Source organism: Petromyzon marinus, chromosome 39 (assembly GCF_048934315.1).
Source record: "Petromyzon marinus isolate PM22_M1 ecotype Great Lakes invasive population chromosome 39, UKy_Petmar_22M1.pri1.0, whole genome shotgun sequence".
Lineage (NCBI taxonomy): Eukaryota > Metazoa > Chordata > Hyperoartia > Petromyzontiformes > Petromyzontidae > Petromyzon > Petromyzon marinus.
Window position 1 is genome coordinate 9,040,248 of NC_133705.1, and position 15,264 is coordinate 9,055,511.

A 15,264-nucleotide genomic window follows, 5' to 3' on the forward strand; every position below is an offset into this window, starting at 1 on the left:
TAGTTGCCTCTGTGGATGTGTAGGTTTTGACTTTAACATACCCATTTCCGTGACCAGTCACAAGCTAATCCCTCAGCTATTTGATATGTAAACCCCTTTGTCAAGGTGCCTCACTTCTCCCAACCAGCTTAAAAGTCGCTACGAATCTTAACAGCGTTCATTGAAGCTCTGTGGATGTGTAGGCCTTTACTTTAACATCTATTTCTGTGACCAGTCACAAGCTAATCCCTTAGCTATTCCAATGCTAAATTACTAGTTGCCTCTGTGGATGTGTAGGTTTTGACTTTAACATAGCCATTTCCGTGACCAGTCACAAGCTAATCCCTCAGCTATTGATATGTAAACCCCTTTGTCAAGGTGCCTCACTTCTCCCAACCAGCTTAAAAGTAGCAACGAATCTTAACATCGTTCATTGAAGCTCTGTCGTCCCGACAGTTCTGTATCTTTCACCTGAAGACGGCCACTTGCGTTGTGGCCGAAACGTCGTGAGAATTTAATTGTGTTATTTTATTATTTTATTCTCATTCTACGTGACTTTACCGAAAGAACCAAAGAAGATGAATCCTTGCAGTCACGAAAGCTTCAAATCGAGCTTTGATGTAGTTTCTCTGTGTCACCAAGGTTCCTGTGCTTGACACTTTAGCAATAATTGAAGATTTAGTCCAACAGGGACTGAATCCTGATGTTCCTACTCTGGTTAGGCACTGCCTTACCAACACTTCACCTGGAATGGTACTTTCTACAAACAAAATGAAGGTACCCCCATGGGTTCCCTCTTATCACCAGTGATAGCGAATGTTTTCATGGAGAAATTTGAAACAGATGCCGTCCAGACATCCACCCTACGTGGAAGAGATATGTAGATGACACTTTCGTCATTTGGCCACATGGCCTGTCAGCATTGAACCAATTTCTCAATCACGTTAATTTAATTACACCCAATAATCAAATTCACCATGGAAGTGGAGAAGGATGGTACGCTACCATTCCTTGATGTTTTGTTTGAGAAGAGACCTGACGGTCTACAGGAAAGCCACCCACACAGATTCCTATCTGAAACCTGATTCCCACCACCATCCGGCACAGAAGAAATCCTTCATCAAAATACTGCACCATAGGGCCCACGGCATTTCTGACCAACACCACCTAGCCAGTGAACTAGAACACGTACACCAGGCCCTCAAGATGAATGGGTACTCGGACCGCATTATTCGCAAAGCTGTTTCTCCAACCATGGAGAAACAACCCCCTGAGAAGCCGATCAAAACCATCACGTTACCATACATAGCAGGTGTTACCAAAAAGATTTCCAAAATCTTAAACAAACACAAGATCCAGGTCCAATTCAATACAGTACACAAAATCCGTGATCTAATCCCATCTGTGAAGGATGTCATTCCTGACATGCAATATCCTGGAGTCTACAAACTAAGTTGCACCTGTGGTGGCTGTTACATTGGGGAAACGAAACGACATGTCTCGGACCGTGTTCGCGAACACAAGGCAGTTCTGAAACACGGCAAAACCAATACCTCTGCCGTGGCTGACCATTGCTATAACGCTGTGGGCTCGCGTGACATTGTTTTTTTCCGAGACCAAGGTACTCTGCAAACCTTCGGGCTACGATCAAAGGTTTGTTCATGAAGCCATCCAGATATATAAACACAGACATAACTTCAACCGAGAAGATGGATACAAATTGAGCAATCATTGGAAGGATGTTATTAACCAGGTAAAACCTTAACTGCTTTATGGTTTTGATTTAAAGCTTTCGTGACTGCAGTAATTCATATTCTTAGTTTTTTCGGTAAAGTCACGTTGAAGAGAAACAACAAAATAACAAAATATATATAAAACAAAAAACTAAGAATATGCTTTATGGTTGTTGCCTTCATATCCGCATCTCCAGTTTCTTCAGCCTCCCACTCCTAGCCCCGCCCACTCCCCCCCCCACCCCCCCGGCATTGTCTGCTCGTCCCCTAAACGCTCTCGCAGTGCTCCCCTCTCCCTACCCCACCTCACTATCTCCCCCCCCCTCGCTCCTTCCCCCTCTCTTACCTATAAAGCCTCTTGTCAACGGCAGCCCCTTTTGCCCACTTCAGCAAATTGTTTCTTGCTGTGGTTGTCCCAACTGATGACGGACGCTTGTGTTGCGCCCGAAACGTCGTGATTTAATTAATTTTATACCCACGTGACTTCACCGAAAACAACAGCCCCTTGATCAATCGAGATGGTGAGGGGGGGGAAACCTTCATCCATTGGTGGGCGGATTGAGAGTGTCTAGAAGTGGCTTCATGTGGGAATCTGGGGAAAAGCCAGCACCACGCTGCTGTAAACAAGGGGGTGGCACTCTGCCTTGCCGCATTAAATTAAATGTTTTAAGTTTGCTTATTTACCCAGGAGTTTCATGACTCTTTTTCAGAAAGATCCTGCCAAACCACGAGTATATTTTTGGTATTCTTGGTTCTTTCGGTAAAGTCACGTAGAAGGGAAACAATAAAATAATAAAAAAAATATTGTTTCCCCTCTACGTGACTTTACCGAAAGAACCAAGAATATGAATCCCTGCAGTCACGAAAGCTTTAAATCTAAATTAATATTTCTGGTATTCGCGCCGATATTGTCGTGCATTGATCTAGGTGCGCATGTACCCATCATCAATAGGATCCCTGTGTTCGTGGATGCGAGACATTTTATCGGTGCCCCTGGTAATCGATTCTTTTAAAGCGTCACGTTGGCACCAAACGAGTGAGATGAGGGGGGGGGGAACTAGGAGAGTGTGTGGAGGGGAGTAGAGTGAGATGAGGGGGGATAGGTAGGCAATGGTTAGCTATTAAAAGCTTCATTTGAAATCTCTGGTCTGCATAAGTGTAACTCAACAGAGTGTTGGCTCTTGTTCACGACTTCCACGCAGCATCACACACGTGCCTACATTGTGTGAACCAAAAGCTCACCAACGAGTTACGGAGAGCACAAAATCAGGCCGAGGCTGTCGGCGAAATTTATTAAGTTAACTTCTTTTCAATATAACGTACACTCCTCTGTCGTATTGTTAGATCGCATACACACAAATGTGTGCACGTGAGGGTGAATTCGTGGATGCCAGAAGTAAATCAAATCTCACGCAAGTGGATTACAGTCAATATATTTGTAATCAAACCAGAGAGGTTATTGCGACAAATCTCTTTCGGCAACGGAGACATTTTTAAAAATCTAAAATGCACAAAAACATACAAACTTGCACACACAAGCAAAAAACCCCATTAAAAAAAAACATAATCATTTGTATGCTCAAAAAAACTATTTAAAATATTTAGTAGATGTCATATTTTGCAACAGGCACAATTGGCGTTTGCAAAATTGCGGTGGTCATAATGCAGGCCTTTGATGCTGCATATTGGAGCGCAGGGTTGATGGATCAGGTGAAGATGGAACCATGCTGTATGTAATATACTCAACCTGTTGGGTAATGAGGTGACGTTGTATAAAGCAGTACATCAAGTAGCTTTAGAACAGATATACTATTCCTTCATTCTCTTCTATTTAATTTTTATCTTTCAATTGTGCTTTCCCTCCGGTCACTCCCACACACAAAGAGGAAAAAACATTACACTATGTAACACGATTTTTGTTCCTGGGTAGTGTCATTTTCTAATTGCTTATGCCTCAAAAGTATAAGAAATGGAGATTATTCCCCACAAACTTTGCTTTTGTGATTAGGACTTCACGTGAAGGAATGACACAAATGCACACCACGTTTTCTCAATGAAAATAGGTAAATTTCAAAATATCACTGTCCTGGTCACAAAATCAACGTTTGTGGGGAATAATAGCCATTTTCTGTACTTTTACGGCATAAGCAATTAGGAAATAATACTTACTTACTTACCAGGGAAATTATGCTTGCACATTATGCGAGCCCATTGATCTTGTCCTTCATGCCCATTGTGTGTACTACAATAGCCGTACCAACGTCAATCCCTATTGAAGTATGGTGGCCTGTATAGGCATGCATTTAAACAATGTATTATTTGAGGATTCGCTGTACTAGTGACGAATTGGCATGTTCTGTTTACCTGACAACCCTTACTAGTTGGCTGTGTCGGGTGGTGGTGGGTTTTAACGACACATTTATATATTTATGCGATCTAACCCAACCAACTTCTATTATAGATGGAGATTGGTCCACAGTTGCATGTACCGCCTTCTCTTGGTAGGCCAGGGCACGGGCACCTCTCCACGCACACGCGAAGGGAGTTTCGCAACATTTGCTGGCTCACAGGCCTCGTGGTGCGTGGCCACCACGACACACGTGCCCAGCACACAGTTTGTAGCTACAACGGAGGGGCCTAATAGGTTCGTAAGACATACATTAACTCACACATATTTCTTCTTAGATCCCTGATACTCATTGGGTCTTTCGGTAAAGTCACGTAGATAGAAAAATAAAAAAATAACTAGATTTTTTGTTATTGTATTATTTTCCTATCTACGTGACTTTATCGAAAGACCCAAAGAGTATGAATTCCTGCAGTCACGAAAGCTTTAAGTCAAATCTACCAGAATATTTTACCATCATCGATCTAGAGTTAGTTGTAGGCCCCGACCACCAAATATATGTTTGCTATTACAAAGACCAAACCGTTGTTTGATGGAGAGCAAAACAAAATCAACATTCACAAATACTTATCGGTACATTTAGAATAAGGGCACCTGTGCTCATAGAAATGTAGGGTAGTCCTGAGTTAGTGGTTGAAATTCCACATTCCCATGGCAAGGGCCCGTTTGTTCATTGAATCACTCTAGATTTTTCTCCGACCAGTGGCGCTGTAGGGGAAAGTACTGCTGGCGACAATCAGAATTGTAATGTTTGAGTCATGTCTAAAATAAATATGGCCACAATTTTTAATCCTTTGAGTCGTTGTCTGAAAACAAGACTCCATGGATTATGCAAGCAGTGTGACGATGTCATCTGACCCACAAGGCATGATGGGTGGACAGATCCCAATGGTCACAATCGCACCTTTTGCTGTCGAGAAATGTAATTTTGCGTGAATTATTATGCCACTCTTATTTGTTTCTGGCTTGCATGGACTGTTTTTTTTGTGTCTGGCGATATTCACATCTTTTACAGAAAGTGAAACTCACGATTAGATTACGATCAGCTCCCTGGGGACAATGAATACCAGAATGAGCGAGTTAATAGGCGCACCATAACCACGGATGTGGACGATGGGGACGAATAGGGTTTGGAGCTGAGGATAAGGCTATGGCTAACGACTGACCGTCACACTGCTTCTCATCCAGACAGTATTGTGCACTCCAGTGCAGTGGTAGCCCCACCAAGTGGCCCTCATTTAACCAACATCGGACTATGTTGGTGCTGAAAGCACCACGGCTGGCATGTGAACTTATGAACCCTTAAACATGGGAGCCCTGTTGCTCTTCAAATGAGCTACATTACATCATGTTTGTCAACAATAACTGAATAGAGTTGCATTTCACTCAACACTGTTACACATATTTGTGGGTAGCAATAGATATACAAACCCTTCCAGCCATTCTCAATCCACCGACGGACTGAGGCCTTCCTGTTGTCACGAGTTTGTTTAACATACTTCACCACGCTGGTCAGTGCATGCTGAAGGGGGTTGTTCCAGGACCGCGTCTGATATCGCTCATGAGTGATGTTACCCGTAGACAAATGAATCAAACTCGGGTGGCCGGGTTCGTAGCGCAGCGCGTTAACCACCACCACAGCCCCCCCCCCCCCCCCCCGTCCGAGCCATTGTAACCGTAGATCGGAAGGGGCTCCTGCTCCTTCTCTTGCGCTGCTTTCTCGCACCGCCGCTTGGCACGGCTGGCTACGCCCGGTGTGAAACAAGTTCGGCGTACGTGCATCTCCCACGGTCTCGCGGTTCAACGATCCACCGCGTGACGGCACACGAGCCGATTTCATCGCCGCATCTGCCTCTCGTCGAAAGTGTTCACTCCTTTAGCTGCCACTCCGTCGTTAGTCTCGACCACCGGCCATCATTTAGTAATGTACAGCCCTTTGTCTATGCATTGCCGAGTGGAGGCTTCCCCGTGCCTTGCCACCATGGGGGTTTGTCTGACCATACTTCACCATGCTGTTTAAGAGTATTTGGCTGCTATACATTTCCACATGATAAGCCACTTCATTGGGCTATCATTTGTGTCAGCCAGGTCACTTCTGAAAAAAACAGCTACATAGCTCAGTGGGCCTTACTTGCTAACATATAAAAAAACTGTTCAACACGCACACGTACACTAGACGGCGGTGTCAATTATGAGAAGGCTGCGGAGTAACCACGAACGGGCTCTGGGCTGTGCCCAAGGTCACGCTACCTCACTGGGATAATCTCGTGACCGCTGCACAGACCTCAAATAAAAAGTCGCGGCCGCTCCACCACTACCACCACCACCCCGCGCACGTTCGCTCTTCGGTAATCTGTTTCCGCCAAACTCTTGTTTGAAATTTCGGGAGAAGGGGACATTAAGTTCGGCAAAATACAAACAAGGCACCATGTGTATATATCTACAATATAAAAATGCAATTTGCTAAAAATAATTACACGTTTACAAAATTCCAATAATTTATCGAGTGCAACGGCACGCTCGCGATTTAATGTGCGCTTCGTGCCACGTTTAGAGGTTTTTTTTTCCCACATTCAAATGAAATTGGATGTTTTAAATGACCGTGGCAAATTGGAGTGTTGGCTGAGAGCGTGAGCAGGAAGACAAACACTCCACGTATAGCCTTAACAGAGCAATGCTGTTAGCGAGTAACTATTAAGGACGGGGCAGTACACGAGGGGGTGTTGGGTGACCAGCATACACGCCGGACCGCCTTTGTCTACCCAGTGGCGATGTTTACACACCACACCAGGCACTCATTTGAGGCTGAGTCGACCTACGGGAGGCCCAGGACCAGTTCAGATATTCGTCACTAGTGTTGGCCGTGAGCGGGAATCGAACCCGGGTCGCTGGGTTCGTAGGTGCAGCTCGCTAACCACTGCACTACCACTTCCCACAAAGATCCCCCCTACAGCCTTAACAGACTCTTGGGGCAAGTGCTGTTTGCGAGCACCTCTGAAGGCAGGCACGGCACACGAGTGGGTGGCCAGCTCCACGCCCGGCCGCCTTTGTCTCCCAGTTCGTGATGTTTACACACCGCAACCAGGCTCCCCGCAGCACGCTCATACACAGCCATCGTCACTTAAGTGCCGTGCCGTGTATTTGTGCCGGTTTGCACGCTCGTGTTTCCAACCGCGTTCTTTCCCCTTCTCACTCCTTGCAACTCTCTAAACTGGCATAGCCTTCCCTTCTACATGAAGGAGTCACCCTCCTTAACCTCTTTCCATTCCTCTCTTCAAGCCTCACCTCTTCTCTACTGCCCATTCGCTTCCTCTTCCCTTCCCTCGCCCCTCCACTGCTTCCCGTCCCTCCCCTATAGCCCTTTCGTGATCCCTAACTACCCTCCATCGCTGTGACTCATTCCTCAATCCGTGTAGCACGCTCCTGTCCACGACATAATTCCATTCTGTCACCGTTTGGTAAGCTATGCCAAGCGTCTTGAGTGAAGGTATTCTATATAAATTAGATTACATGAAGCGGCGGTGCAGTTTATCTCACTTTGCTACGATCACCTTGAACCAGATTGCATCCCTTGCCGTGACGCACAACACCGGTGACAATTTACAACAATGTGAACATTAGTAACACAAAAACATTGTCCTTAAATTATTGAGGAAAGCCGCACTCGAGTTTCAAGACTCTTTCTTGAGAGCGGGGCCCGGGGGGGGGGGGGGAGTCCTGCCACTGGGTGTTTGGCCAATTCCATTGCTGACGACGAGAGTTTAGCTTCGCGCGGGAGGAAACTGTGCTGTACGAACTCTAATAAGTGTTCATTAAAAGCACCCTTCCTAATTTCTGCAAGGTTATCCTGGGGGTCTTTTGTGTCGATGTGTGCGGTGCGTGTGTCTGGACGTACGCGCGTGTGTATATGTGTGTTTATGTGTGTGTGTATATGTGTGTTTATGTGTGTGTGTGTGTATATGTGTGTCTATGTGTGCATGTGTGTTTATGCCGGGTTGTGGGAAGGGGTGGCTTAGTGGGTTAGCGCACTGTACTACGCAACCGGCGACCTGAGCGATTTCCAGCCATGGCTAATATCAGCTGTGAGTAATATGCGGGCCAGTTTCCCCTGAGGTTGCCTTAAATGATTACCTGGCATGGTGTGTAAACATCAGCACTGGTGGGGGAGGGGGGGGGAGACAAAGGCGACCAGGCGTAGGCATGGTTACACCACCTCGTCGTGCGCTACGGCGGCCTTTTAATAGGTGCTCGCTAACGCCACCTGGCCCAGTGTTCTGTTAAAGGGGCGGGCGATTTGGGATCTTTGTCTTTTTTTGTGGTCATTGTTTTCGCCGCGACTGTCGCTTCTCTCTCCGCCTAAATTAAAAGCACATTTTTAATGGCCATTTTAATTTGGTCGAGCACACACGCGGAGGGCACGTCGCGGGTCAAATAAGCGTGGTTGCAGAAGAGAGAAAACAACACGCAAATTAAATGACAGCAGCAGGTGTGACTCGCTCCTGCGCATTTCGTGCCACTCATTGCGAGCCTCCCACACAAAAATAATAATTACACGGCGGGCAAAACGTCGCAACGACGGACAGGACCTTCGCCTGCTGCCTAACGGGGAGTTTCCTGCGCGGAACGACGGAATCAAAAGAGCGTCGGCGTTGGGGTTTCCCCTTGCAGCCGCTCTCCATCACGCACGTGACCCGGGGATGTGCGTGGCGGGCTTGGGGGCACGTGCGTCTCTTTAAGCGGTGCGGCGCTGCACGCAAAAGAGGACCGAGGGCGGAGGTCGCGACGGCGTTCGTGACATCGAAAGGCACGACCCGCAAATACACGCAAGCGACCGACGTTGCTCGTGCCCCTGGCCGTTTAATCTTGGTCCATCCGATACGAGTTCGACCTCTGACCCCCTCCATCACGGGCTAGGGGTCGGCGACCTGGTTGCTCTTTAAGGAGCGCTTTGTAACCGGTAGTTTAACACGTGGCAGGAGGCTTTCGTGACCAATATCATCCGTAATATCGGGGGGTTTTTCGGGTTGTATAGCGTAACTGTCGTTAAACCCGCCACTACCCGACACAGCCAATTTGGTTCGTCACGTAAAGAGAACGCGCCAATTCGTTACTAGTACAGCACACCGGTGTGTTGGAGAGCAAATCCACAACATTTGCAATCTGAGTACGGCGTTTCGCCAGTGATTACAACTTGCATCATCAGACGGACAGGCTGTCCACGACCGTTATTTATTCAGGACCGTTTCGTATTCACAGTGCATTGTAGCTCTTGAAAACGAGTGTTTTTTTTTTGACCGAATTCGAAAAAAATGGCTCGTTATTTTGATTGCCCGACCCCTGACCATCGGTTTGCAACGATCAGAAAAACAAACAGCATTAATATTCTTAGTTTTTTCGGTAAAGTCACGTTGAAGGGAAACAACAAAATAATAAAATATATATAAAACAATAAAAAATTCTCACGACGTTTCGACCATAACTCAAACGGTCGTCTTCAGGTGTGTTGGTTTGCATAAATTTATTTTTAAACGGCGCATTTATTTATTTATAAAAAAAAACGTTAGCGCCACGCGCAACGATTTGGCAGTTTATTTAGGACTAGTCCATCTATATTCTGAAAAGAGGAGGGGGGAGACGAAATTTTTATAATGTATACTGTCTGAAAGCCACTGTAAGCGTGAACAATCAATTAAGACCTGAAATGGTTCATCAAATCTTTCCAATGATTGCTAAGATAGAATCCATCTTCTCGGTTGAAATTGTCTCTGTGCTTGTATATGTGGATAACCTCATGAACGAATCTCTCATGGAAGCCAGATGGCGTACAAAGAACCTCTGTCTTGGAAAAGTCAATGGCATGTGTTTTATATATTTTATTATTTTGTTGTTTCCCTTCAACGTGACTTTACCGAAAAAACTAAGAATATGAATTACTGCAGTCACGAAAGCTTTAAATCAAAACAGCATTAATATTTTTATTATTATTACTACTTCGTTTGTTTACCCAGGAAATGCCCATTGAGTTTCACAGTCGGGAGCGATGTCGCTGCTGTTGCATGTAATCCAAATTGAGTAGTTTGCAGGTAATTTTTGATCATTGGGATGTTTGGCCAATACCAGTTATATACATCGCGTGTTATTTAACTATGGGAGGGAAACCGGAGAACCTAGCGTAAACTGTTGCAGAATATGGAGAGAAAATACAAACTCCACACGGAAGTCAGGTGCTCAAGTCAGGAATCGAACACCCAGGCCCTTCTTGATGTGAGGCACAAGTGTGGCCCGTGAAGACGAGGCGTTAACTACCTCGCCTGGTATACAGGAGGTCGTGGGTTTGATCCGAACCCTGATGACGCCTGCTGTATATTTGGAGTTTGTGTGTCTTTCTCTGTCCACGTGGTGAGATGTTAACTACCTCGCCTGGGAAACAGGAGGTCGTGGGTTTTATCCCGACCCTGGCGATGCCTGCTGTATATATGGAGTTTGCGGTGTCTTTCTCTCTCTCCCTGTGGTGAGATGTTAACTACCTCGCCTGGTATACAGGAGGTCGTGGGTTTGATCCCAACCCTGATGCCCGTATATATTTGCAATTTGCATGTCTCTCTCCCCATTTGTGGCCAGGTCGCTTCTGAAAAAGAGCTATATAGCTCAGTGGGCCCTACCTGGTAAAATAAAAATTATTTTATAGAGTCGCAATTAAGAAAATTCAGTCAGCGCATCGATGCGTCGTTGCATGCTCATCTGATTCCCTTCCTCTCCTCCCCAGCTGCCCCACGGCCCACAGGGAGAGCTCGGGACGGAGCCGTCCGTCAGTCGTAGGTGACTCGCACGCACAGCGTCTCCTCGTTGTCCCCCTCCGTGTTGTTGATGAAGATGAGGATGGACTCCGTTCCCCGCGCCGCGCCCGGCACAAAGCGCAGGCCGATGCTGTACTCCCCTCGCGCGGCGACCTGAGGCCAACCGCACCACCAGCAGCAGCAGCAAGCAGCAGCATCAGCAACATCAGCAGTAACAGCGGCACATACAGCAGCAGCAACGTCAGCAGTAACAACAGCAGTAACAGCAGTAACAGCAGCAGCAGCAGTTTCGCCATCAACAGCAACAGGATGATAGACAACGCCACCATCGTCAGCGCAACTAGCATCACCATGAACGACGGTGACATCACCTACATCCGTCACTGATCTCCACAACAATGTGGGTTGCCAACTCCGAGGTGCAACGCAACCCGGGGCATATCGTGGGAAGAGAATATCGCAGAGCGGAAGCGAGAGGGCAGAAGTACACGTGAACGCATTGTCCTGAGTGGTGCATTATTACGCAAATGGCAAAAAACATATATAAAATATCCTTGATGTCCTTTCCTGGGAAAACACAGATTTCCTAGGACAGCAGCTATTCCTCCTGGGGACAACCAAGAAAGGTGGCCAACCTAATAATGAGACAGGCCTACCTTTGGCTGTCAGAGCGGAGGAAGGGTGTGCACCGACCTAAGTCTGTCGCCTGTGCTTTCGCCACAAAATGACCACTCGGTTCATTAATTGCACACATGTGTGTTGAACTTCTTTCGCACAGTACGTAGCCAACCGCACTAATTGGGGGCACGGGGGAAGGACAACAAGCTAAACGCAAAAAGCGGTTCTAAATAAATGAGTTTGTCAATCTATTTGATTGAAAAGTGCATTGCTCCAGTGGCTGCTTAATAACGGAAGAGCGTTCCAGAAGGCCGCAGAAGCGCATCTGAAAGCGTGCGATGTGGTTACCGTCTTCGGTCGATGCTCTTTAAATATACCACAGGCCTCAACACACCTATGCTACGTCCCAAGAGTTGCAAACCGTGCTTTGTTACTACGATATTCTCCGTGGATGGGATAACGCTTCGTCTCCGTTACATTTAACGACTACCCCTTCTCAACATGCCTCAACGGGAAAGTGAGCTCGCTGCTTGGCCAAAGCATCTTTACCGAATCTTAATTCCCATTAGCCCCTTTCCCATTCCGATGACACACGTGCACATCATCGGAAGTGAAAGACCTCACGGGAGGGTGCGTGGCACGGTTTGGCGCCAGCTATCATAGAATGCAGGTCGTGTTGCTACAGCTCTCTGTGGCGAGTACAATGTCTTTTAAAAAAAGCGGCGCTACCACTTTCCAAATGCAATTCACGCTGAACCAATATGGGACCTTTCTTGCCAGTATCAAAATATGAGAATAGGTTTTACCCTTTTGAATTAAAACTTTCGTGACTGCAGGAATTCATATTGTCGATTCTTTCGGTAAAGTCACGTAGATAGAAAATAGAAATAATAAAATAAAATGACGCTGCACAAGTTCTAGTCCACCCAAATCTCGTCCCCCGTCCACTCACTTTGGAAACCCTTATAAGCAGTTGCATTTGGAGGCTTGCCTTCTTTTCTCTCCGCCTGATGAAGACCGCTTGTGTTGCGATCGAAACGTCGTGGGTTTTTTGCTTTCATTTTATTTTTAATTTTATTATTTTTATTTATATCTACGTTGACTTTACCGAAAAAACCAAGAATACAGGTTTTACCCTTTCTGGCAATAAAACAGTTGTGTAAAGATGTTAAAACATAAACCTTTTGCAAGGAATCCTGTCTGCATTAGCCACACATACTTGTGGTGAACATGCAAACAAAAACACGTTCTGGTAATGTCTGCATTGTCTTTGAAACTGATTGGTCCACACCAGAGACAACCTTTTTTATGGCCTAGTCTCAAACAGTGTTCGACCAGAGGACGCCAAAAGGTGAACAGCACAAAGACAATGCATCCACCATCAGGACATTTACAGCTTGGGCTGAGCAGCCACAATATGGGACCTTGTGCTGTGGTTAATGCGGACAGGATTCCTTGCCAAAGGTTTCCGTTTGGTGCTTTAACATCTTAACACATTCTTACACAACGCTGAGCCGCTCGCGCGGCCCGAGATTCAGCGTTGAACGGGGCCCACCCACCCTGCAACTTGCAGGCGTCTCGGAACGGGAGGGAAAGGGTTAACTTGCTGTGCCGCACGGAGCGACACACCGCACGCGTAGGCATTGCGGAACAACGTGTGCTTGTGCGACGCGCCTCGAAGATGTCCTCTTTGAAGATGACGAGGTCGGGCCGGCTGGCCTGCAGCTCCAGCTTGCGGGCCTCCCCGTAGGGGTTGGTGTACTTGATGCGCTTGCTGGATCCCTTGGCGCCACCTGCCGGCAAGCGGAACTCAAACTCCTGTCGGGGGGGCAGGGGGAAAGAGAAATAAAATAGACTTTTTTTTGTTTTTCTTACCAGGTTTTTTATGTTTGTTTGTTAGCAGGTAAGGCCCCCACTGAGCTGTACAGTTCTTTTTCATGAAAGCGACCTGGCTATCCCAAATAATAGGTTAACGAAGTGGCTTATCGTCGTGTGGAAAAATGTATAGCAGCGGCCAAATACTCTGAACGCGTGATGTTGATTCTAAATGTGGGGGGGGGGGGGGGAACCCAAAGGAACCGGAGAAAAATCTTCCGCAACCACGGGGAGAGAGAGAGAGACCCCCGCAAACACCCAAATATACAGCCGGCGACCTCCTGTATACCAGGCGAGGTAGTTAACATCTCCTAGCCACCGTGGCGCCCTGTGTCACGATGTAGCCGCCGTTGAGCCTTGGCCGGGTCGCTGAGGGCTGGGGGACTCTTCACCTGCCTGCCTGCTCACCACTCTCTTTTACAAATAGGTTTTTGTTTTCAAAGTTGAATGCATTTTGTTTAGCGAGCGAATACTGTCCTGCGGAACGCCACATAACCTGGAATAATTATTATTATTAAAAGGGCCTGAGTGACCAACCACAAGAGGTGCCGTCGATGATAGTTTTCTCTGTTAATGGACTTAATTGGAGAATCGTCTTCGCCCCAATTGGAACCTTTTCTGTTGCAATGCATTTACATTCCCCCCCCCTCCCCCCCCCAGGTTTCCCTCGAACGAGAGACTTTTGGTGTAAAACCGGGCTGTTAACCGGTCCAATTGAGTGATTAAAAAGCAGCGTAAACTTTCTGACCCACTCCTACTGGACATCTGCAAAAAAGACCTTAATAGCTCATGGGATTCCTCCAGTATAAACATTATACTGATGTAAATGTTCTCCTCCGCAAAGAATACGTGCTTTGAAAACTTAGTGGGGATTTGTGTAAAATCTTATTATCATTTTAAATGCTTCTGATTGACTGCTCATGAGCATCATTAAAAACTAATTTAATCCGTGCAGTTTGAACACAAAAAAGTTTCCTCAATTGAAAGAAAATACAATTGCACATCGTTAAGTCAATATTATAATTTTTTGATTTAAAGCTTTCGTGACTGCAGGGATTCAAATTCTTGGTTCTGTCGGTAAAGTCACGTAGAAGGGAAACAATAAAATAATAAATATATAAAACAATTAAATTCTCACGACGTTTCGACTGCAACACATGCAATCATCATCAGGTGTGAAAACCACAACAAGAAAATTAGAAAAAAGTGGCGGTTTTTCAACGTTAGCACCACGGAGAGTGATTTGACAGTTTGTTCAGATGGACGAGTCCATCTATGTTCGGAAAAGAGGAGGGGGGGAGACAAAAAATAATGGATGCGGTCTGAAAGTCACCTTAAGCGTGATCAATCAATTAAGACCCGAAATGGTTTATCAAATCCTTCCAATGATTGCTATGCCAGAATCCATCTTCTCGGTTGAAATTGTCTCTGTGTTTGTATATGCGGATAGCCTCATGAACGAATCTCTCATGGTAGCCAGATGGCTTGCAAAGAACCTCTGTCTTGGAGAAGTCAAAGTCATTTGAACCTACTGAATTATAACAGTGATCTGCCACGGCCGAGGTGTTGGTCCTACCTGGTTTCAGGTCTGCTTTGTGTTCACGAATGCGGTCCGAGACATGTCGTTTGGTTTCTCCAATGTAACTACTACCACAGAGGCAACTTAGTTTGTAGATGCCAGGGTACTGTACGTCCGGAATCACATCTTTAACGGATTTTATGTAATGTGTTGAATCGGACCTGGATCTTGTGTTTATTCTAGATTTTGGAGATCTTTTTTTGTGATCCCCGCAATGTAGGGTAAAGTGATGGTTTTGAAAGGCTCCTCAAGAGGGTCCTTCTTCATGGTTGGAGT

At 46.2% G+C, this 15,264-nt stretch overlaps 1 protein-coding gene across 2 annotated transcripts in view; it reads right to left on the reverse strand.

Annotated features, from left to right (window-relative positions):
• Positions 1–2,983: 2,983 nt before the first annotated feature.
• NPHP4 (nephrocystin 4) overlaps positions 2,984–15,264 on the reverse strand; it is a 307,452-nt gene continuing 295,171 nt past the window's right edge. For both annotated transcript variants that reach the window (XM_032968292.2, XM_076072909.1), the window contains 2 exons: positions 13,209–13,352; positions 2,984–11,069 (listed from right to left, as the gene is read on the reverse strand). In XM_032968292.2, coding sequence (XP_032824183.2) covers positions 10,929–11,069; positions 13,209–13,352 — 285 coding nt within the window. In that variant the 3' untranslated portion in view covers positions 2,984–10,928. The remainder of the gene's footprint in view (positions 11,070–13,208; positions 13,353–15,264) is intronic.